Here is a 19682-nt window from a genome sequence, read left to right as displayed (position 1 = left end):
GGCTGTCATTTATAATTGATAAATATAACTAAATATAGAACTAAAAGCACATTAATTGAAATAAAATTTCAAAAAAGAAGCGGTCTTTAGCTTATTTTCTTCTACATGGCAACAAAACTTGCAACAGTGAGGAGCAGGCCGTGTATGGGTATTCAGCTGCTGGGCTCTACACATGAGTTGTCTGACTACCGACTCCTCACAACACTATACGTAATCGAGTCCATACTATTCGTCTACAGATAAATAAAACGAGTAATGGCGCATAATGACATCCGTCATATTAAATACTTAAAATAATTATATTGTTAATAAACAGTAAATATAGAGGTTGTCTTATGCAGTTGTATATTATCCCATCTTTTCGAGTGATTATAATTCTGAGCCTTCAAGAAGCATTTGAGATCCTTATACTATGAATGAGGTACTGTTGTCGTTTCAATATGGGCGCTGCAGGAACAAAAAGCAGGTCAATTGACATGTCAACACGTCACATGAGTCTTTCGTTTGTGTCTATTGCCTTTGGTTGCGGTCCCGGAAGTGGGTAATGAATGGCTTTCTACTGCACAGCCTATGGAGCCAAAGCAGTACTGTTCTCCAGTGCCTACAGGATAGATGCTGAGGCACACGGCCCGGAAGCTCGCGTGGAGTACCACTGCTTGCTTTATCCGCCTCCGGGCGTGTAGCCGGCTAAGCGGAATGGAGAAGGCCGTGGTGCGGTGCGTACCTTCCGAGCCCAAGTTGACCCTCTCCTTCACGTTGGATGGCAGCCAGAAGCACATGCAGCGGGACCAGTCGGAGCCGCTGGGCCGGGCGCTGGCTCGTATTGCCACAAACGCCGCCAAAGCGGCCCAAAGCAGCAAAGCCAAGAAAAGCAAGCGTGGCGGCAAGTCCTCCCCGCCGGCTTCCTCTGCCGAGCCTCCTGTTGGGCTCTATTTCCAGGAGCAGCCGTTGCCGGATGAGTTGCTTAATGCGGAGGCGTGGCGGGACGGCGCGGTGCTGCACGTCGGCGAAGCTCGATACACGGTTGAACGGAACCCCCCGGCATTCCGACAGGTGCAGCTGCCCCGCCACATCATGGCTGGCTTCCCCGTCTGTCCTGCATTGCACATAGAGTTCGGGCAACTCGAGGCGTCGCTCTTCCTCTGGTTCAAGCAGGCACCAGACGAGCCTGGCGGCTGGGCTCCCGCCGGTCGCCAGAGGGTCTATACACCGACCAACAGTGACATCGGCCTGCGGCTGAAGCTGCACTGCACGCCCGGCAGCGCTGAACCGCCGAGGCACGGGGCCGCTTGGGAGCTGGAGGCGAGCTGCACTGTAGAGGCTGGTCCTGGGACATGCGCCTTCGAGCAGCGCCACTTGTACACGCAGCGGGTGAGCGAGGCGCACTTGCTCCGTATAGTATCTTACAATATTCTGGCGGACACCTACGCGCAGACCGAGCACTCCCGTATTGTACTATACCCGTACTGCGCGCCCTACGCCTTGGACATGGATTACAGACAGACTCTACTGCGGAAAGAACTCAGCGGCTACAACGCAGACCTGCTGTGCTTACAGGAGGTGGATCGGCCCGTATTCATTGATAGCCTCTGCCCCGCCCTCGATGCTTTCGGGATGCAGGGTCTCTTCAAGCTGAAGGAAAAGCAACACGAGGGCTTGGCCACCTTCTATCGACCGGAGAAACTCACTTTGCTCAGCCAACACGACATTAACTTGAGCGAAGCCCTACAGACAGAACCCTTGCACTCTGAGCTGCTGGAGAGCCTGTCGGCCTACGGGCCGGCGAAGGAGCAGCTGTTACAAAGGACCACGGCGTTGCAGGTACTTGAGTGTGGTCGGTTTATCAGCTCGATGAAACAAGGCGCAGTTCTTGCTTACGATTTCAGGCCATGGCAGCAACTGCATGCATTTGCCTAGCTATCGATTGCGATCATTTTTCATCCACCGTTATGATGTGATGATGGAGAAGCAGATCCAACATCGATGCAAAAGTGGAGACCAAAAACATTATTTCGGCTTGTAGTGTATTCTGGCCACCGACAGGCATGCCCTATATTCGACTCCATATCTCCCGCCCCACCACGGACAGTGACGCTAAACCTGACTTTTCTTTTTTTGTGTAAAGTGATGTGTCCGTAGTAGACGTTAATGTTTGACGTGAGAGCTGTATGTGTGCTGGGTGTTTGCGTCGTGCTAATGACTAGAATGCGTTAAGTTTACTTGCCCCCCCCCCAAGTGCTATGTGCCCTGTGGCACCTTTGCCAGCATGGGGATTAACCAGGCGTGAGGGTGTTGGGGGCCGTGAATGCGAGTGGTAACAGGTAACGGAAGATAGTCCTCACTGCTGCTGTTACACTGGGGTGGTGTTCAGTTTACCCGCTGCCTACTTTTTGTTTGATTTCCCAGATGAACCATTTGTGTGCTGTTAGTGCCAGTGTGACATCTCTCAGTATCCAAAAAATACACGCATGTATACATGCGTGCATTTTTGTTTATGACTGCCTGTTTGACATGGTGTGAAATGGGGAATGTAGATGGTGTATGTTGTGGGTTCAAGGTCATCTTATTGTGGCAACTCTACTTGTCCGCAAGGCTTTCTTGAGCCTGGGACTGATCTACCTCCAACTTTCTCTTACAAAACCTCTTCCTCCTCGAGCTCTTCACTCATTCACCTCCAACTCTCTGAGGGGCAGATCTATCTCCTCGGCTGGGGGCTCCCTCTAGAACAGCCTCTCGAACTTGAGCAGAACCACCTCTCTGAATTCCTGGGCCCAGACTCCTGCATGTCCAGTTGTCCTCACAATGCAGGGGGGCTCCCCAGCACTTACGGGTCTGTATCTGCAACACTACAGTCCCTTCTCTCTGCGCTTATGAGCCACCTGCTAACTGCACTTTCCCCTACCCTCTTCCCTGCACTTGCGCAATTTGAATGACACAAGGCATAGTAAGATGTTATTTTGTTCTTCCTTTGTTTCCTCCTACTTATCTAGAAACACTTTTGTGTACAGGTGCGTTATAAATGCCAGATCAGGGCCAGCACATTGTTGAGAATGTTATGGAGCTAATTTAATGAGCCTTGTAAGTAACTCCAATCAAGCAATCCCACTATGTCAGTGCCTTGTCTGGGATGCCCAAGGGAAGCCCTTATATATTTTTATGGCAAGTTATAATCTGGATGATGAACCCTTGTATACCACCCCTCTCTCAGAATCTCCCCGCTGAGCCAAGAAGTAGGTTTGTTTTGCAAATTTAAAAGGTTTATTTGAAAAATTAAATATATATATCACACTTTTATAATAAATTAATAATTGATATCACACTTTTGGATATGTTCAACAATGGGTAATCTGGCACTAGCACACTTCTTTACAATCAATGAGGAGTTGGTATAGGGTGGATAAGGCAGCGAAAATACTTTTATGGTTTCAAGGGAAAAGCAATGAGGAATGAAATCGTGGCAAATTTACTCGCGCGTGCGTCGAGCGTAATTACGGAGGCACTATAAGGAGTAGGAAGTCGGTTCTAGGTTCGTTGGAAAGCTTAGAATCTTAGCTTTAAGATGAAAGTTAAATCTCGTTCCTAGCACAAACGGTTCGAGAGATACGGACGATTTTGTGAATGCAGTTTTTCGGATTTGAAATTTTAAAGCTCAGAATGACAGATGACAGTTTTCAGTTTTAAAGATGACAGAATGACTCGATTCTAGGAGGCAGTTCTAATAGGCTAAAATAGTTTGGATTAGATTATTTTAAACTAAGAGTGGTTTTGGCACAGTGAGTACTCGCACTATATTTTTGAAATAAGCCGTCAAGGTCTGGTCAGGTTGGACGGGACTTCCGGCGGGTGGTTCTGAACAGCGGTCTGGTCTCTGGTTATGCTCTCAGCACTGCACAGTTCTGGTCTCTCTGGTATCTCTGGTCTCTGGAGGTTGATGGATTTGAAGTCTGGAGTCTCCCGGCAAAGCGTCCCGCAAGAAAGTGGAAAGTGAATCTCCCTACCTGGGTTTCAATGTTCCTTTTTATGTGTTTTGAAAATGGGTGTGTGCCTGGGCCTAGCTAAGCCTGCCCCTCTCACTTATCATTGGCCAAGCTTTCCTCTCTCCCTTGATTGGGGGGAAGAAATGGAGTGTCAGGGTGATGCTGTAGGTTTTATGGTCAGAGGAACCTCCCCTTGTCAAATTGCACACATCTATTTCTGACCCAAATACATATTTAACTATGTACCATTTTTCTAATATTATAGGTCCAGTTAACATATTTTCTGTAGCACCAAACCATCCGATCCCTGTCTTTGTACGATGTCGTGTCCAATGATGACAGAATTCTCCCCTTTTCATCTAGATAACGACCTCTAAACCTTTCCAGATTTTACACAAATGTGCACCAGGGATATGGGTTACAGATGCTAGTGTCAGATTTTTAACATGCAGACATTTGGAGTGACAACCTTATTTCTGCTACTACTCCCTAGAACATACCACTGGGTCCCAACACCTCTTAAAATGTGCACCGAAAAATCACAAATAATGGTATGTATTATATAATTTTGACAGGTCCGTACTATGAATTATCTATCTTTTTAAAATTATGCCCTGGTCAAAAAGGGGTGTGGCTTCCCACATCACATGGTGGAATAACTGGTTTATCCACTTCCCCCAAGCTCAGCTTGCTAGCAGAGGCACTGCCCCTCCCAGTTTCCCCCAAGAGGAAGCCATTTTACGACCCCCCCCCCCCAATATAACATTTGCCTGAGCCAAAGAAGGCCCATTGTTCAACCTCCTGCAGTCTGCCAGTACCCCTCCCTTAATTCAATCAGGGAGGTGTGATCTCCTTTTGGTGGGGCCAGCAGGATGCAGCCAGGCCTGGGAAGAGTTGTTGAGCCAGTTCAACTCCTATCGGGGGGGTAGTTGTCAGGCAGAATTCAGCTAAATGTCACTTTAGTTCCCAGTTTTCTACATTCAAATCCAACTTACATACAGCTATTTTTATATATACATTAAATAATTACTTCCTTCAAGTCATTTCAGAATATAGTTTTACATTGTATCCACCTCTTAGCAAGTCTTTCCTTGGCCTGGTTTCGGTTCATTTGTTCAGTTTTACACAAGTCTGGTAGTTTTAAAACGCCGGCTTTCTGATAGTGGTGAGCACGGGTACTGCATCCATTTTTGACATTTAGAAAATGAATTCCCCACAGTTCTGGGTTGCTTTTGGCAATCGGCATTGCCATTCCCAATGGTTTCAGGCTACTGTGTGTGTAGCCCAATGGTGGTTTTAGGCGGTGCCCTCCTGTGCTCACAACATAGGCAAAAATGGGTGGCAGCCTATTCTTCATGTTTTCCCTATGCACTCTCTGTGGAGTTCTGGCCATCATGTTTTCCATGCCAGTACTGCAGTTTTATGGTAGGGCTTGGATGCATGGGTAAAAACATCCCACAGCCTGTAATTCGTCAGCCGGGGCCCCTTGCGCTGTCGGCTTAAACCTTGGTGGTAACAAGTCCCTGTCACGTTTTTTCTTCATTTTCACGGCTGTGTGCAAAAGGTTTGGGCAAACTGAGTAAACGCTGCCTGCCAGGTACGCATGGAATTGGCAGGCAACGTTGAGAATGGAGCATCATGGAGTCTGCTTTTTTCTGGTGCATAAAGCTTGTGGACTACATGGGGTCGCCAGCATTTGTGCTGGTATACAAATGCTGGATCATTTGTGCGGCGGAAACACAAGTTGTGTCCTGCTTCTCCTCCTCGAGCCATGCAGTTAATACAAGGCTGTTATGCCATGTATTTACGTTGGGGATCATCCAAAATGAGTCCCATGTGTGTGTTGCAGGGGGGGGGGGGGCATTGCCACTATTTGGCGTTTTTTTTAATTTGTTTTTTTTTTTTACCCATCAGTGGTTCCCGCAAGAGACACACTTGTGTCCCACCCCCACCCAATTATTTTAGTTTTTTTCTTTTTACGGTCCCTCAAATTTCTATGCTTTTATTTCTATCAGCATTTAAAATATACATGCAAAGGCTTTTATCTGTCATACCCCTTTATCATATTCTGTTATTGTTAACTGTTTTTTTTATCACCAGTATTTGTGGTTGTGTGTGTTTAAGTCATTTTATTAAGTTGCGATTGTAGGTTTATATTTTGAGGTGATTGATTATGAGGTATATATCTACATGGTAAATGTTTTTAAGATGTATGTTGTGCTATCAAGGTATAGTTATGTGATTCTTACTATTTTAGTGTTTGTGAGTTCAGGTAGCAACTTTTATTGTAGTTTTTATTAAGTTTACTGTGAATGTTTGTTTCCAACATTTCCACTTAGTTGGTAGTTTTATAAAAAAATGTATATACAATTTAACCTTTCATAGTAACTCTTGAGTGAACAGGTTTAATGTTAGAATTTCCTTCATTTGGGGACTTTACTAGACTTGACTTTTTATAGATAGTAACTTGAACATATTTATTTCTCCATATGATCTCTATTTTGTTTAGGTTACTCCATAGATGATTTTTTTAAAAATTAGTTGTATGTGGTTTCAAAGAAACCATTCACAGAAGAAAGCAATTCATTACATTACATTACATCGTTGTTTAATCTGATCTGAACGCTCGAGCCTTCATGGAGATGTATTAAGATCGCGAGAATCTCTGATGGCATACCTAATCTATCCAATTTAGCCCAAAGGTTACCACGATTCACAAGATCAAAAGCTAAAGACAGGTCCATACTTGCTAGATATACGGGCAAAGCACCCTTTTTCCATCCTATATCTTGTAAAAGGGTTATAAGGAGACCACCAGACATTGTGCCACACTTTTTCCTAAAGCAAAATTGAGTTGAACACAGGATCGAATTTCCAGATACCCATTCTTCAATTTGCAAGATTTTCGAGTCTGAATCTAAGAGCGCAATCGGCCTATAATTTGCAGGTAGCAATCTATCTCCCTTCTTATATATTGGCACGATGAAAGACCTATTCCACGTTTGTGGGATAGATTTGGTGCGCCCAATGTCTTTAAATAAAATTGCTCCATAGATGTATATTATCGTAATGTGGAGATCGTAATGCTTGACATGTAATGCTATGTCCATTTGTTGCTAAACTGAAAACCCCCTAACCATTGGAAAGGCCAATACTTGTCGTTTAGTACAGTTAACACACGTGATTGGTTATCTGTGCCCAAGTACACACAATTGGCTTATGTTTGTTGAATTGTAATGTTTTACATGTTTTTGGTCGTTGCAGTTGACTGCGACTATTTGTCAATGATCTGCAAAACACGTGGCTTTGCCAGTGCTTGTCTTTTGTACGTTTAAAACATTATTTTTTTAAATGTTTTTATTTTTTTACAGAAGTGATTAGTTCTAATTGAAGCCACGGCCGTTTTTCAATGTACAAGTAAAACGGCAAACTCTGGCTTCAGTAATGCAAGTTCTTTTGTACGTATTTTGGACCTAGGTAGTGTCAAACGGGAAAGGGATGGGGGTTGGGTGGGAGAGATGGGTCCGACTTATTTGGACCACCTGATCGAGGGCCTTAAATCAAGAAGGGGAGAGCGATGTCCCAATCTCTGAGCTATTGCCACTGAATACCCAAACAGCAAACATGGGAGTGGTAATTGTAACACATCGGAATGTACAACTGGTAGGAATAGGGGCCACGTCAGTCAATACAGCTGGGATAGAAAAGAACACTGCCACTAACCAACCCTGCTAAAAAAAACAAAAACTCATCCTTCTGCATACACCACCCAAACTCTGAATTAAACACAACTGGACCTCTACAGTACAACGAACCGCACACATTTACTACACCACAACGACTATACAAACCACACATAGCCTTGCGCAACAACACATGGCGGATACCATCCGAAAAACGCATCCGCTCAGTGAACGGTGTCAACCAAACTGAATCTGCCAACATCACAGCTTGCTTGCTCTTTTCTCCCGCTCAGTCCTACTAACGGATCCGCCATGCGCAAAGAAACCACACGATTGGTTCGATTGGTTGTAGTAATTGACGCAAAGACATCTGTCGACTACAAAGTACAGAACTGGTGGTTTTGTCAAAGTCGTTATTGTTTTCAGAGATTCCCCCTTCTAATTTAACTATTTTGAATGGTATTTCATTGTTAACATGCAGTTGTATATATTTTACATTTTTACGTTTTTATGTCATTTCATTTAGTACATTTTTACACTGCACTTGTAAAATGTAGATACAGGCTTGTTTTTCTTGAAGTTCAAATATCCTCCTTGACTGGTGCGTTTTACTTTAATTACATTTTTTGAACTTTTATTAAAACAAGTGGTGGTTGAGCTTTGTGGTTATGGTGCAACAGTGAAAAGTCAAAGCCAGCCTTTTTTGAGATCATGTTCTGGAGGGTGACTTAACATTCTGAGCAACTTAGAAAAATCCCCCTTTTCACATTCTCAAAACTTTAGAAACGGTGCATGGCCATTTTCACCAGCTTTGGTAGACTTAATCGTATTTTCAACCATCAGGTCAGTCTTTTTCATAGTTGGTGAATATCCAATCCGCGGATTCAAAACTTGTAGGGAAAAGCTTTTTTTTCAATTTCCATTTGTCTCACACATTATCTGTGTTATCGGAGGAATGGAGAATTATGCATAAGTATCCTGGACGGGTTCTCAACATGTTCTCTTAGCACATTTAACACATTCTTGTAGCCAGGAATGTTTTCTAATCTTTGGTGACTACAAGACCCCCCCTCTTCCCCACCAAATCCCAGGTGTGCATGGAAGCTGGGTATTTTCTTGGCTGCATATTGAATTAACATTGTCCATTCTGAGGCGAGTTGTGTCCCTTTTCCTCATTCCAGTACTTAATTGAAAGGCACCAGCCCCCATGAGGGGGACCTCTCGACTATTTGTATTCAACCCCTTTACCCAAAGTCGACCTTTTCTTGTACTCTGGACAAGGCTCTCTTTCTGCTGCACTTTGAGCAGCAATGTTTTTGGTCTCCCTTTATGTATCCTACTTTGAACCTGCGGGGGAAAGGAATGTTGAAACCAGAAGCAGACTCCGAACGTCACTGGTTGGGAGGAAAAGGATAGGCGCGGGTTGGAGCGTATGCTTTCTGCAGCATGGTTTCTTACCAGCATTTGTTTGGCAGTGGCACAAATGGCCTAATTACTGCCTTCATTGGCTAGCCTATTGGTGATTAGAGTGCAGCAGGACACCTGTTGTGATTACAGTTGGGCAGCTCGGCGGCAACACGTTCTTCTTGGAAGCAATACATTGCATAGCAGCACAGGTTTGAATCCCGGTCTTGCACTCAGAAACCTCTCCGGTATAATGCATGTTATACAAGAACATTTATAATGATATAATTAAGGAACACAGCTGCACGTTTCTTTTATGGTCGACTAGCTGGCGTGTTTTTCTGTCACTTGGAAACTCTTTTGGTCTCGTGAGTGGTTCTGGGAGGAAAGATGTGGAGCGGTCTTCCTCTGAGTAGTGACCGACTCTTTGTGAATTAAGTGTACAAAACATATTGGAAACATTTGTCTCTGAGAAGAGGACGTCGAAGATTGTGCTCCAGGCTTTGACGGGGAGTTGGGCCGGGGGACAGGAAAGCCAACGTCATCCAGTGGCTTTGGATCTTTATATTCGGATTGGGACCCCAGGGGAAAGTAACTGTAGAAAGAAGTGCCAGTCCGGGGGTTCCAGCAGGTAGCTGATGGCATGGTTTTCCTCACGGGAAGTGCTGGGGACGCTTGGAGACCCGATGGTTCTCAAATTGAACAAACAGGGGCTTCCTCTTATAACCAACATAAAGGGCAAAGTTGTTATCAGAAGGAAGGGGCATCTGAGTGGATCTCTTTGCCCCACTTCATGGACAAACTGTCTCTTTGATGGGGACGGAGGCATCCTTGCTGGACTTTGTGCCAATTTGAGGTTGGTGGCTAGATCCTACATGGCAGCCGAGGAAGCAGCCATTTCTGACCTGCTTGATAGGAAGGGTTTTGCTCCTGATGGATCAGGCAGAAGTTGCCAATGATACTCTTTCAGACACAGAGGCATAAGTCATCTTGTAAGTTGGGGCACTGTGGACAAGTGCACCGGAGTCCTGCGGGCTGTCTTCACTGGCATTTATATGCAATGCAGCTTTGCAAGCATTTGAGATCCTGTGACCCCGGTGGCGAGGAACTGCTTTTGTTGGTGGCTTGATTTGGGTACAGGGTGAGGTGCAAGCAGCAACTCTGTTAACTGATGAGGAAGAGTGGACCTAGCAGACGAGAAGCATTCCCCCATTTAGAAAGGGTTTTCAGCGTTTACCTGGGCTGTAGTGGTCTTTTTGAACTCAGCGTAGGGATGCTCATTGTTGGCCCAGACATCCAATACAACCGCGGTAGCCTATTTAAATCTGCATGGAGGCACTCTTCTTGTCTTTATCATTGGGGGACATGGCCATGGTCTTGCAGGAATGGACCCAGTCACGCCTGTTGTCCCCGAAGGCGGACAATAAAATGGCGATTACACTCTGTCAGGTGTTTATTTACTTCCCTGGAAATGTCACTTCAGCCAGAAATAATTCAGAGGATTGTCCTTGTGGAATTCCAGAGAGGAATCAAAGAATGCCGGATTGCAAGTTTCCTTTTTAAAGGCAAAACGTTACAGGGAATTGCCCAATGCAAGTATGGTGTAGGGGTCCAACAGAGGTTGTTTTAAAAGTGCCCTTTGCCATATATCACTCCCAGGGTACCTTACTGTTCTCTCACCGTCATGCACGGGCTAGGGTGTTTGCTGCCTCCTCTTTGGCATGGAGACGTTGGAAGGGACTATTTTGCATTCCAAGATGGCACTGACACATTTTACGTGGTTGTACTGTGACGTCAAAGCTTCAAGATGGCGCAGTGCATTCCTGATCAGAAGCCTTCACAAAAGATCCTCTCAACTGGTAAGCCACGCGTTGCCAATACGATGGTCTCCTTGCTTCCTTCCTGCTTTCTCTTGAATCCCTTTCTTGCTCTTTCCGCCTTGCCCTGCTTTGTTTAGTTCTCCAGTCCCTCTGTTCCTTGTCTGGGACACCCCTGCTGGTTCTAGGCTTTCTGTGTCTTGGCGAAGCTCCATCCTGCTTTCGAGTACTCAAGAATAGTGTCATCTGTTCCATCCCAGAGGTTTATTTCCCTGTGGAAGAGTTATTCGTCTGTTCAGAGATTTGTTCTCTTGGGGTGCCCTCTGTGCCGTCCTGTTGAATATCTAGTGGCTACCTGGGTAGACGGGCCTTTCCTCTTCACCTCCAGTCAACGACGGTCCTTTGACACTCACCGAGAAGAAATGTAGAGTCTAGGAAAAAAGTGGGTTCTAACAAATTAAGATGGCTGTACCATTCTCCAGGCCTACATTCTCTCTGGCTACTCTAATTTTGTGCCATTCCGATGCCGTTGATTAAAAACCAACTCCAGTGGTCCCTGGAGGGAGGCTTTTGTTTTCTGTTCCTGACAAGCTATGTCCTGAAAGGCAGGTGTTAGCTGCCTGCTGGGGAATCAAAGGGACCACATCTACCTTTGTTCCACGTGTCAGGTGTAGACACATTCTGCCTGGATGACAATACACATTGGTAACATCATACTTGGGGCCCTGCTGACAGAGCCGATGCTGGTTTGATAACCAAATTGCTGTGGCTGTATTATTGTAGGCCCTTAGTAACCATGTCTCAACCCCGACCTGCTTTCCATTTATGCACCAGTCTATAATTAGGCCAGAAGTTTAAAAAGCCACCCCTGACTGCAGGAACTTCGTGTTCCTGCAGCAGTCAGGAATGCGTGTGACCTTTTTAAACCTGATATGTGTCACCAAAAGACTCTTTAAATCCTGGTGGTTTGGTCGAATCCACGGTACAGACATGTTTATGCAACTATGGATAGAAAAAGACCACCTTATGACAGGAATAGCTGGAGAGTACAGAGTACCTTCTGTAATGACGTTTACGGCCTAAGCTTAAGAATGCCATGCCTCAGCACATTTTAATTAGAAAAACGAAGATACACTCTGATCTTGTGTTATCGCCCCTCTGTCTGGGGCTGGCTTAGAGTGTGGTTTGAATGTTATTGGGCAGTTGACCTTGGTTTGGAGTTTTGTTTTCCGTTTTGGGGAAATTCCTCTCCGCTAGTTGGGGAATGGTTGAGTCATACAGTGTTTCGATGGCCGTGTCTGGTTGTTAATCTAGCACCATTTCCGACCATGTCTCCCTTACTTTCCGTACCAATCTGGTATAGTGATATACTGCCCCAACTGTAAAGCCATTTCTTCCACTAGCACATTGAATTCCTTTATTTCTCCCTCTTGCCATATGCCTCCCATTGTTGCAGTCCCCACCGGTTCCCAATGCCTGCGAATCGTCTTCCTTGGTTGCACGTCTCCTCCGGTTAATGCCACTAGCAGCACTTGCGGGGAACACAGGGCTGGATTCTCTATGGTCTGGCAAGCCTTACGCCATATTTTCCATCTTAGTTCCAGCATCCCCGGACACCCATCTATCTCTTGTTTAGGCAGCCATACCCATTGTCTTGGGAAGAACGGGGCGCATTCAGATCTCAACAGTCTGGATTCTGTGAGTCTTCCGCTAACCACTGTCACATATCGCAGTGTACTGGCCAGATAATATATCTCAAAGTTAGGCAGCTTAATACCCCCTTTGTCATATATGTTCTATAGTTTCCATAGGGCTATCCTACTCCTAGTTTTAGCCCATAGGAAGCCTCTGCATATGCCTTGAGGTTTAACGAAGAAGCACCTAGGTATCATGTATGGTATGTTCCCAAAGAAGTGTAGTAGCCTGGGTAGTACAACCATCTTCAGCAGCGGCCCCCTCCCCATCATGGCCAGGGAGAGCCTAGTCCAAAACTTCATACTATTCTCGACGTTTGTCAATGCTTTCTCAGTGTTGTGTGTATTCTGCTTCCACTGTGTGGTAGATGTCAATCCCCAGGGTACTGGTCTCCCAGGGTATTGGTGGTGGTTCTCGCGGGACCCTTATGTACCTTCCCTGGGGGAATATGCTTGACTTTTTAGGGTTGACTGCAATGCCGGAGAGCAATGCGAATCGCTCCATCACCTCTAGGATATATTGCAGATTTTCTTCCGGGTACCTCAAGTATAACATGTCATCTGCATATAACGAGATTAGGTGTGGTCCCCTTTTGTGCAGATCCCCACTTCCTCATATTGTTGTCTCGGGTATATCGCTCGAGGTTCCAATGCGAGATATACAGCATCTGGGACCAAGGGTATCCTTGTCTGGTGCCCCTACTGAGTTGCCACCTCTCCGAAATGGTCGCTCCCGTTCTGACTCTGGCTAATGGTGAGCTGTACAGTAATTTCACCCACCAAGTATCCAGGTCGCATCCCATATTCCCCTAGGGCTGCCGGCAGCCAAGGCCGTTTGACGGAGCCAAAGGCCTTTACTGCATCTAATGATACAATAGCCAACTCGTCCGAGGCCCCTTCTGTTTGCTCTATGACATGGTGTAGCCATCTGAGGTTGTCAGATGTGCTTCTGTGTGGAACACATCCGGTCTGATCAGGATATATTAGTCTGCCAATGACGTGCTTCATTCTATTTGCCAACACAGCCGTGAGTATTTTGCTATCCTGATTCAGCATAGATGGCGGTCTGTATGACCCGCCGTCCATGCTTGGCTTATTGGGTTTGAGAAGTGGAATAATGATCGCTTCCCTAAGGGATTCTGGCAATATCCCTATTTCAAATGCTTGGTTTAACATTGCCAGCAGTGGGGGGGGGCGGCGGAGCACTTCCTTCTGAATTTTGTAGAATTCACTGGGGCGTCCAGTAGGTAGTTGATCAACCACCGCCTCTAGCTCTTCCTGTGTGATTGGAGCTTCTAGGTTTTCTCGTTCTTCGGCGCTTATGTTTGGTAAGCCGATATTCTCTAGTGTTTCCGCTATCTCTCATTTCCTCACCTCCTGCGTCTCCACATAATTGTTGATAGAATTTGAGGAACCCTTCATTCACACCCTCTTCTTCAATGTTGTTCATGATGGCCTCACCGAAGTCTGCTAGGTAGAGATTAAACCGAGTGGACGCCAGGATGCACCCTTGTTTGAGGCCGGAGCAGGTGTTCATCCATTTGCTCTCTCCTCCCAATCGGATAATCTTACTTTGGTGTTGCTGTGTAATAACATGAACATGTAGAGGAGCAGACCCTGCGGTATGTTCTATCGAATCAACTTCTCCCATAGTCTTCCCCCGATCAACCATGTTGAACGCTGCACTGAAATAAATGTAGGCTACATAAACAAGCATTTTTTTTTTAATAAGTCATAACTGTTCTCGGCAACGGTGACCACGGTCAGACCATTAACTGTCCCAGAGCCCTTCATAGAGCCAGTCTGGTTTATGCAGATACCACTATTTTCCAATATCCAGACATTCAGTTCTCCTAAGAAGGATCTTCGCAAAAAATGTTGATGGGGGCATCGAGCATGACAAGAAGCTGTAATTACAGGGTTCACGCCCTGCTCCTTTTTTATTTTATTTTTTATTTGATATATATATGAAAAATTATACCTTTGCGCCATGTCGTCAGAATAAGCTGGGATTAGTTGATAAGCTTGAACAACTGATGAAAGGCTCTCGCCCAATCGCTCTAATTTTTAATCCGCTAATTACACATGCCGTCAGGGCCGGGCGCTCTAGAACATTTAGATGAGCCAATAGTGTCCATGACACATGCATACCTATTCCAACCGATATGCCCACCGGGCAAACCCTCCTATGTCTATTACCAGACAAGGGGAAGGAATGCTTAATATACATCACCCAGTCACCTTCAAGCACCTCGCATATCTCTGAACATGACAGTTTTTGGGAATTGATATTCCAGATGATTTAGTCATTAATGGAACTACAATAGACCAGTTTATTCCACGTGTTTCACTGCACAGTGTGTTGATAACCAGCCTTTTATAGTGGGCATAAATTATGCCAACATTTATGGCATGGATCAAGTGACTCACTACCAATGTTGCTCAGTTCAGCTCTTGGGAGTCTCTTCTTAAATCTGAGCAATATCCAAATCAGCTCTATAGGTAGATTGAGGAAGGGACAATCTAAACTAAGTGGGTGTGTTCTTATTTGCTGGTAGGCACACACTAATGCTTTTCACAAAACTTTGGCATGTGGCAATGCCTAGCTCAGCCGACTCCTTGGGTGCAGCTGAGGGCTGCTGTCGTATGCTGAGGCAAAGCAATTCAGCATCTCTCTGGCACTTGCCCCACAACAGTTTGATTGTTAGAGGACCAGATAATACTATTCTGTGCCTGGCCAACAAACCAAGCTTTGTTTTCGAAATTGGGGAGTTTCCTAGTTTATTGCACTTAGTAAGGGGAAATGATCACTCTCTCCTCCCTAACTAGCAGTTATATCTGCCACAAATGTAGGGAACCGAACAGAAACCTATTCAATGCAACTAGATTTTAGAACAGCATCAAGTATGACTGGCAGAGACAAAGGCACAGTTGCCATTAGTCATCTGGAGGCCAGCAGAATACAAAAGGTTGGCCCAATCACTACCACTCTTGTTAGCAGCCTTACTGCTACTGTTGGTGCATTAAAAGGGACCAGAGATCATGACATTTTCATCTTCCAATGCATCTCTAGGAATGCAAGCGTTAAAATCGCCACATATGCAGATGCCCTTCGCGTCTGAATTAGTTTGTATGTTGCTGAGGGTCGCCAGCTCTCATTACTTCACTATGATCTTTTAGGGCCGGGAGATCATATATGGTGAAGACTGCTATCTCCTGCCTATGTGGGCCCACATTACTGCTAGTTATGAACATTTTGCCCCAAGAAGATAATTAAATGTAGTGGCCATCTCTATAATATGTAGGAGATGCTTAACCCATAATGCCAATCCTCCTTTTGGACCTTGCAACCCCCTTTTTAAAAATAAAGTCAAGCCATCAATTACAAAAGACTCAACCAGCCATGTTCCTTGGAGGGCAATAACCCTAAACGGGCCAATAGATTCCTGGATCTCTCCCTGCTTGAACAAATGCTTGTGCCCCCTGGTATTCCAAGATAATAGCAGGGGTGAGTAGTTTGGGATGGGAAGTCAATTGTTGCCTGAATAACTTGATTAGCCACTCCCAACCTTCCTCATTGTCTACAAAGTTTGTTCTTTGAGTGACTTTATGGGGTCAGTGTTCTTGGATAGTATGCCTTCAGAGTGTTTTGTTTTAATAACTTTTTTTTGGTCCCTCACTTAGTTTTGGACCCACTTCCTATGTGACAATTAATTTTTTTTTTTATTTTTTTTTTTTTAGTGGTTTTATCTTCTGCTTAAATAATAGTACAATCATAGCCCAATTTCAAGAAGGCAGTTTCATGCTTCAAGATATAACCAATTCTATCCGCTGAATGAAAATGTATAGGAGATGTAACCAGGAGTTCTTCTTCCCTAATGTCCACTATCTTTATGTCCTGGTTGCGAATGCATCGTAATGGAAATATTCCATGAACCTGCCTCTATTGATCTAGTCAACATCTCAATATTTTTGGGCTGCATCAATGTAGTATTGTGCTGTGTGCTAATGGTAACTCGCAGGCAGCAGTATATTTAGTAGTATTAGTCTACATTTGGAGGCTGTGGTACCAAGGAGAACTGATATGTTCTTACTAAGTCAGTAAGTCTGTTTCCACCCGTCTCGTTGTGCGCTGCTTTATTGGTATTAACATACGTTTCCCAATCAAGCTTACATGTTTGCACCGCCATGGAAATGTTACCTACGGGCGTCTCATGATTCTTAGAATTACAATTCTCACCTCTTGGTGGCCTCGTACTTGGTTAAAGTATCGCATCCTTAGGGCGCCTCATGATTGGTTTCCAGAGCAAAATAAATATTTACTGCATTACAACTAACAATGGGCACCTGTGGGTCAATTCTTGTTTCAGTTTCATCACAGTGGGCCAGGGGTCTCGAGTCAGATAAATTGGGGATATCGCAAGTATCAGAGGCTGAAATATTCAGGATTCTGATATTGTGTACTGCCTCAAGGTTCTTTTTCAGGTAGAGACTTCATTTTTGTATCCTTGTTACTGGCATACGTGAATGCCTGTCTAATTGTGTTTTTTTTAGTTTTGCATTTGTTGACTAATTCTAAGCATGTACCTCTGTCGTTGGCACACCAACAATTTACATGCTGCTACGAACATCATTTTCCCCCCTGTATTCTCATCTTGGGGTTCTATTGGCATCAGTTGTCTTAAGGCAGAAGTAACGATAGTAGTTCTTAGGCATTCATCCAAAGTGACAGAAATCTGCTTACATTTATCATCGATCAAGTTGCATCAAAGTCCCAGAACTCTAAGCATCTCAGCCTGCTTACTAGCATTGTCCCTTTAAAAAATACAAACTTGACCACTATGATGGTCAGCAAGTTTTCAAAAACTCCACATTTCTTCAGAGGTACAACTAGTTACTCCCAGCACTGGTAATGCTATTCTCTAGACAGTCACTCGTCAATGTCCACCTACGAGTTAATCTACGTCGAGCCTTCGAAACCCCATCACCCAAACTGCTAATTGGGCCCCCCTCCCACCTGTTTACAGGCTCGCATTCAAAGAGTCTGTACTTGATTTACAACCGCATCATCCTCTAATTCAATAATAATGGCCTGCCTAGAACCCTTCATTTGTGTGTCATCAAACAGCAAATTCTCATTTAATTCACCTGGATGGATATGGGATAGTGCCCTTGTGGGTGTAGGAAGTAGTACAGGGAATTCTATGCTCTTGGTTACAAAGTAGTTGATTCCAGCTCATAGGCAAGTTGGATTCGATCATCCTCGACAATGGGCTGTAGTGGCTATCGTGCGGCAAAATATTTAGTAATAACTGCATTGTTCTGCGCCCCCACCCCCCTGTGGTGGTCCGTTGTACCCACCACCCCCTCTCCCCATACTGGTCTGCCTGTGATGTTCTGTTGTGCCCCCCACCGCTCTGGTCTCCCCCGTAATGTTAGTTGTGCCGCGCCCCTTGCATACAGGTGTTGCCTGTTTTGCTTGATTCCCCCCCTCCCCCCTTACAACCTACCTTGATGGACTTTATTGACTCGGTGCGTTACCCTCTCTCAAATCTCCTGCTGCACTTCCCCTGCATCTTGTACTCATGGTGGCCCAGAATCATGCTGTTCCCATTTTCTTCTTGATACTGGCTTGTATTTGCTGCGGGCTGGAGCGTATGAGTCTCCAAGTGGGGTCATTGATTGCAGCTACGAGGCCCAATTCAGACTCTAGTCTCCCAGGTCATGCAGTCTATTAGTGTTTCTTGTTAACCAACTTTATATACTGGACAGGCAACTACTTGGCTCCAGCCGAATACTTTGCTATTCGGGAACTCTGGAACACCTCTACTGCCAATCTTTCTCCCTTTTCCCGGATTCCAGCGCCTGCACACAGGAGATGATAGCCCGGAAGTGGCTTCAGGTGGGTGTCATTTTAAGCGTCTCGATGCGAGGTACAAAACTTGCGGTTTCTATGGGACAAAAAAACATTCAAGGCCCCAGGATGCACCGTTTCCGAGCTATTTGCCATGCAACGCATTGCATCACGCCGGGATGAGGCGACAGGGGGGAGAGCGCACAGAATGTCCAAGTATGCTGCAGCACACCAACTCTCGCCTCCCCTCTACGTCTGCTCCACTGTATGTAAGCCAGCCACACATGCCCATTCTCAGTGCAGTTTATTTCACAGTGCGAAGCACATCAAACAATAAGCAACTCTGAACAGGGGCCTACAAGATAATTGATTTTCAACAATTAATGATGGTGTTCATTCTTGTCTACTGGATAAATTGACATTTGCACACCTCACGCTCTTCGGATTTCATCGACTCAACACATGACATGGTTGCCTTAAATCAGCAAAACATCAATGTGGTCGTGGAAGGACCGAACCAAGCTCCTTTTTAGCATCTTGGCGCGAGCGACAACACTGAGGCATTGAAAACCACATTTCAAGATCCTAGGACGCAACCTTTCCAAGATAGTTTCACCACACCGCACAGAAGGTCCCAGTATGCTGCAGCCCGCCAACTCTCGCCCACCCTTCAAGTCTGCTGCACGGTATGCAAGCCAGCCACCACAACCGTTCTCAATGCAGTGTATTTCAGAGTGCAAAGCATATCAAGCAATAAGTTACTTGGAACGGCAGCCTACAGGATCATTGTTTTTCAAAATTGAATGTTCTCATGTTGGTCTACAGAACCTGTGCAGACTCCGGGTACATTTTGGTAGTTTCCACATATTGGACAGTAGCCATTGCTAAATGCTCCTAGCCACTATACTGCCAAACTTATTCCAAAATATCCCAATTTTGGCCCAGGAAGAACTTCTTTGTGCAACTCCGATCCTTACTTGTGAGCTTAGCGTGGTGCTGAAATTCTCTGAAGATAAAGTGGGACACAATGATTCCACCCTTTTGCTCAGGGAGGGATCGGAGCACCCGATATGGAACTCTACTTGATGGTGTCACGGGCCCAATTCGCCACATAATTTATGCCGGGATCCTAAGCTTCCCTCGCTTTAGACTAGAATGTCTGTCCGCCCCCAAATTTGCTGCAAGCTGCCCTGCTCTCGCCTGGCCCAACCGACACTAAATAAATTCAACCTGGTGCCCTGCACTGTGGGTAC

The 19682-nt window shown here is 45.3% G+C and overlaps 1 protein-coding gene across 1 annotated transcript in view; it reads left to right on the top strand.

The window, feature by feature from the left end:
- Positions 1 to 526: 526 nt before the first annotated feature.
- The window catches only part of PDE12 (phosphodiesterase 12), a 104372-nt gene continuing 85216 nt past the window's right edge, over positions 527 to 19682 (top strand). Inside the window, exon 1 of the mRNA XM_069643679.1 lies at positions 527 to 1821. Within this exon, the coding sequence (XP_069499780.1) occupies positions 613 to 1821 (1209 nt within the window). The 5' untranslated portion in view covers positions 527 to 612. The remainder of the gene's footprint in view (positions 1822 to 19682) is intronic.

This window comes from Ambystoma mexicanum, chromosome 2p (genome assembly GCF_040938575.1).
Source record: "Ambystoma mexicanum isolate Mex_15411 chromosome 2p, UKY_AmexF1_1, whole genome shotgun sequence".
Taxonomy (NCBI): domain Eukaryota; kingdom Metazoa; phylum Chordata; class Amphibia; order Caudata; family Ambystomatidae; genus Ambystoma; species Ambystoma mexicanum.
The sequence above is the reverse complement of the archived record's forward strand: the minus strand, read 5'-3'. Positions and strand labels throughout refer to the sequence as shown.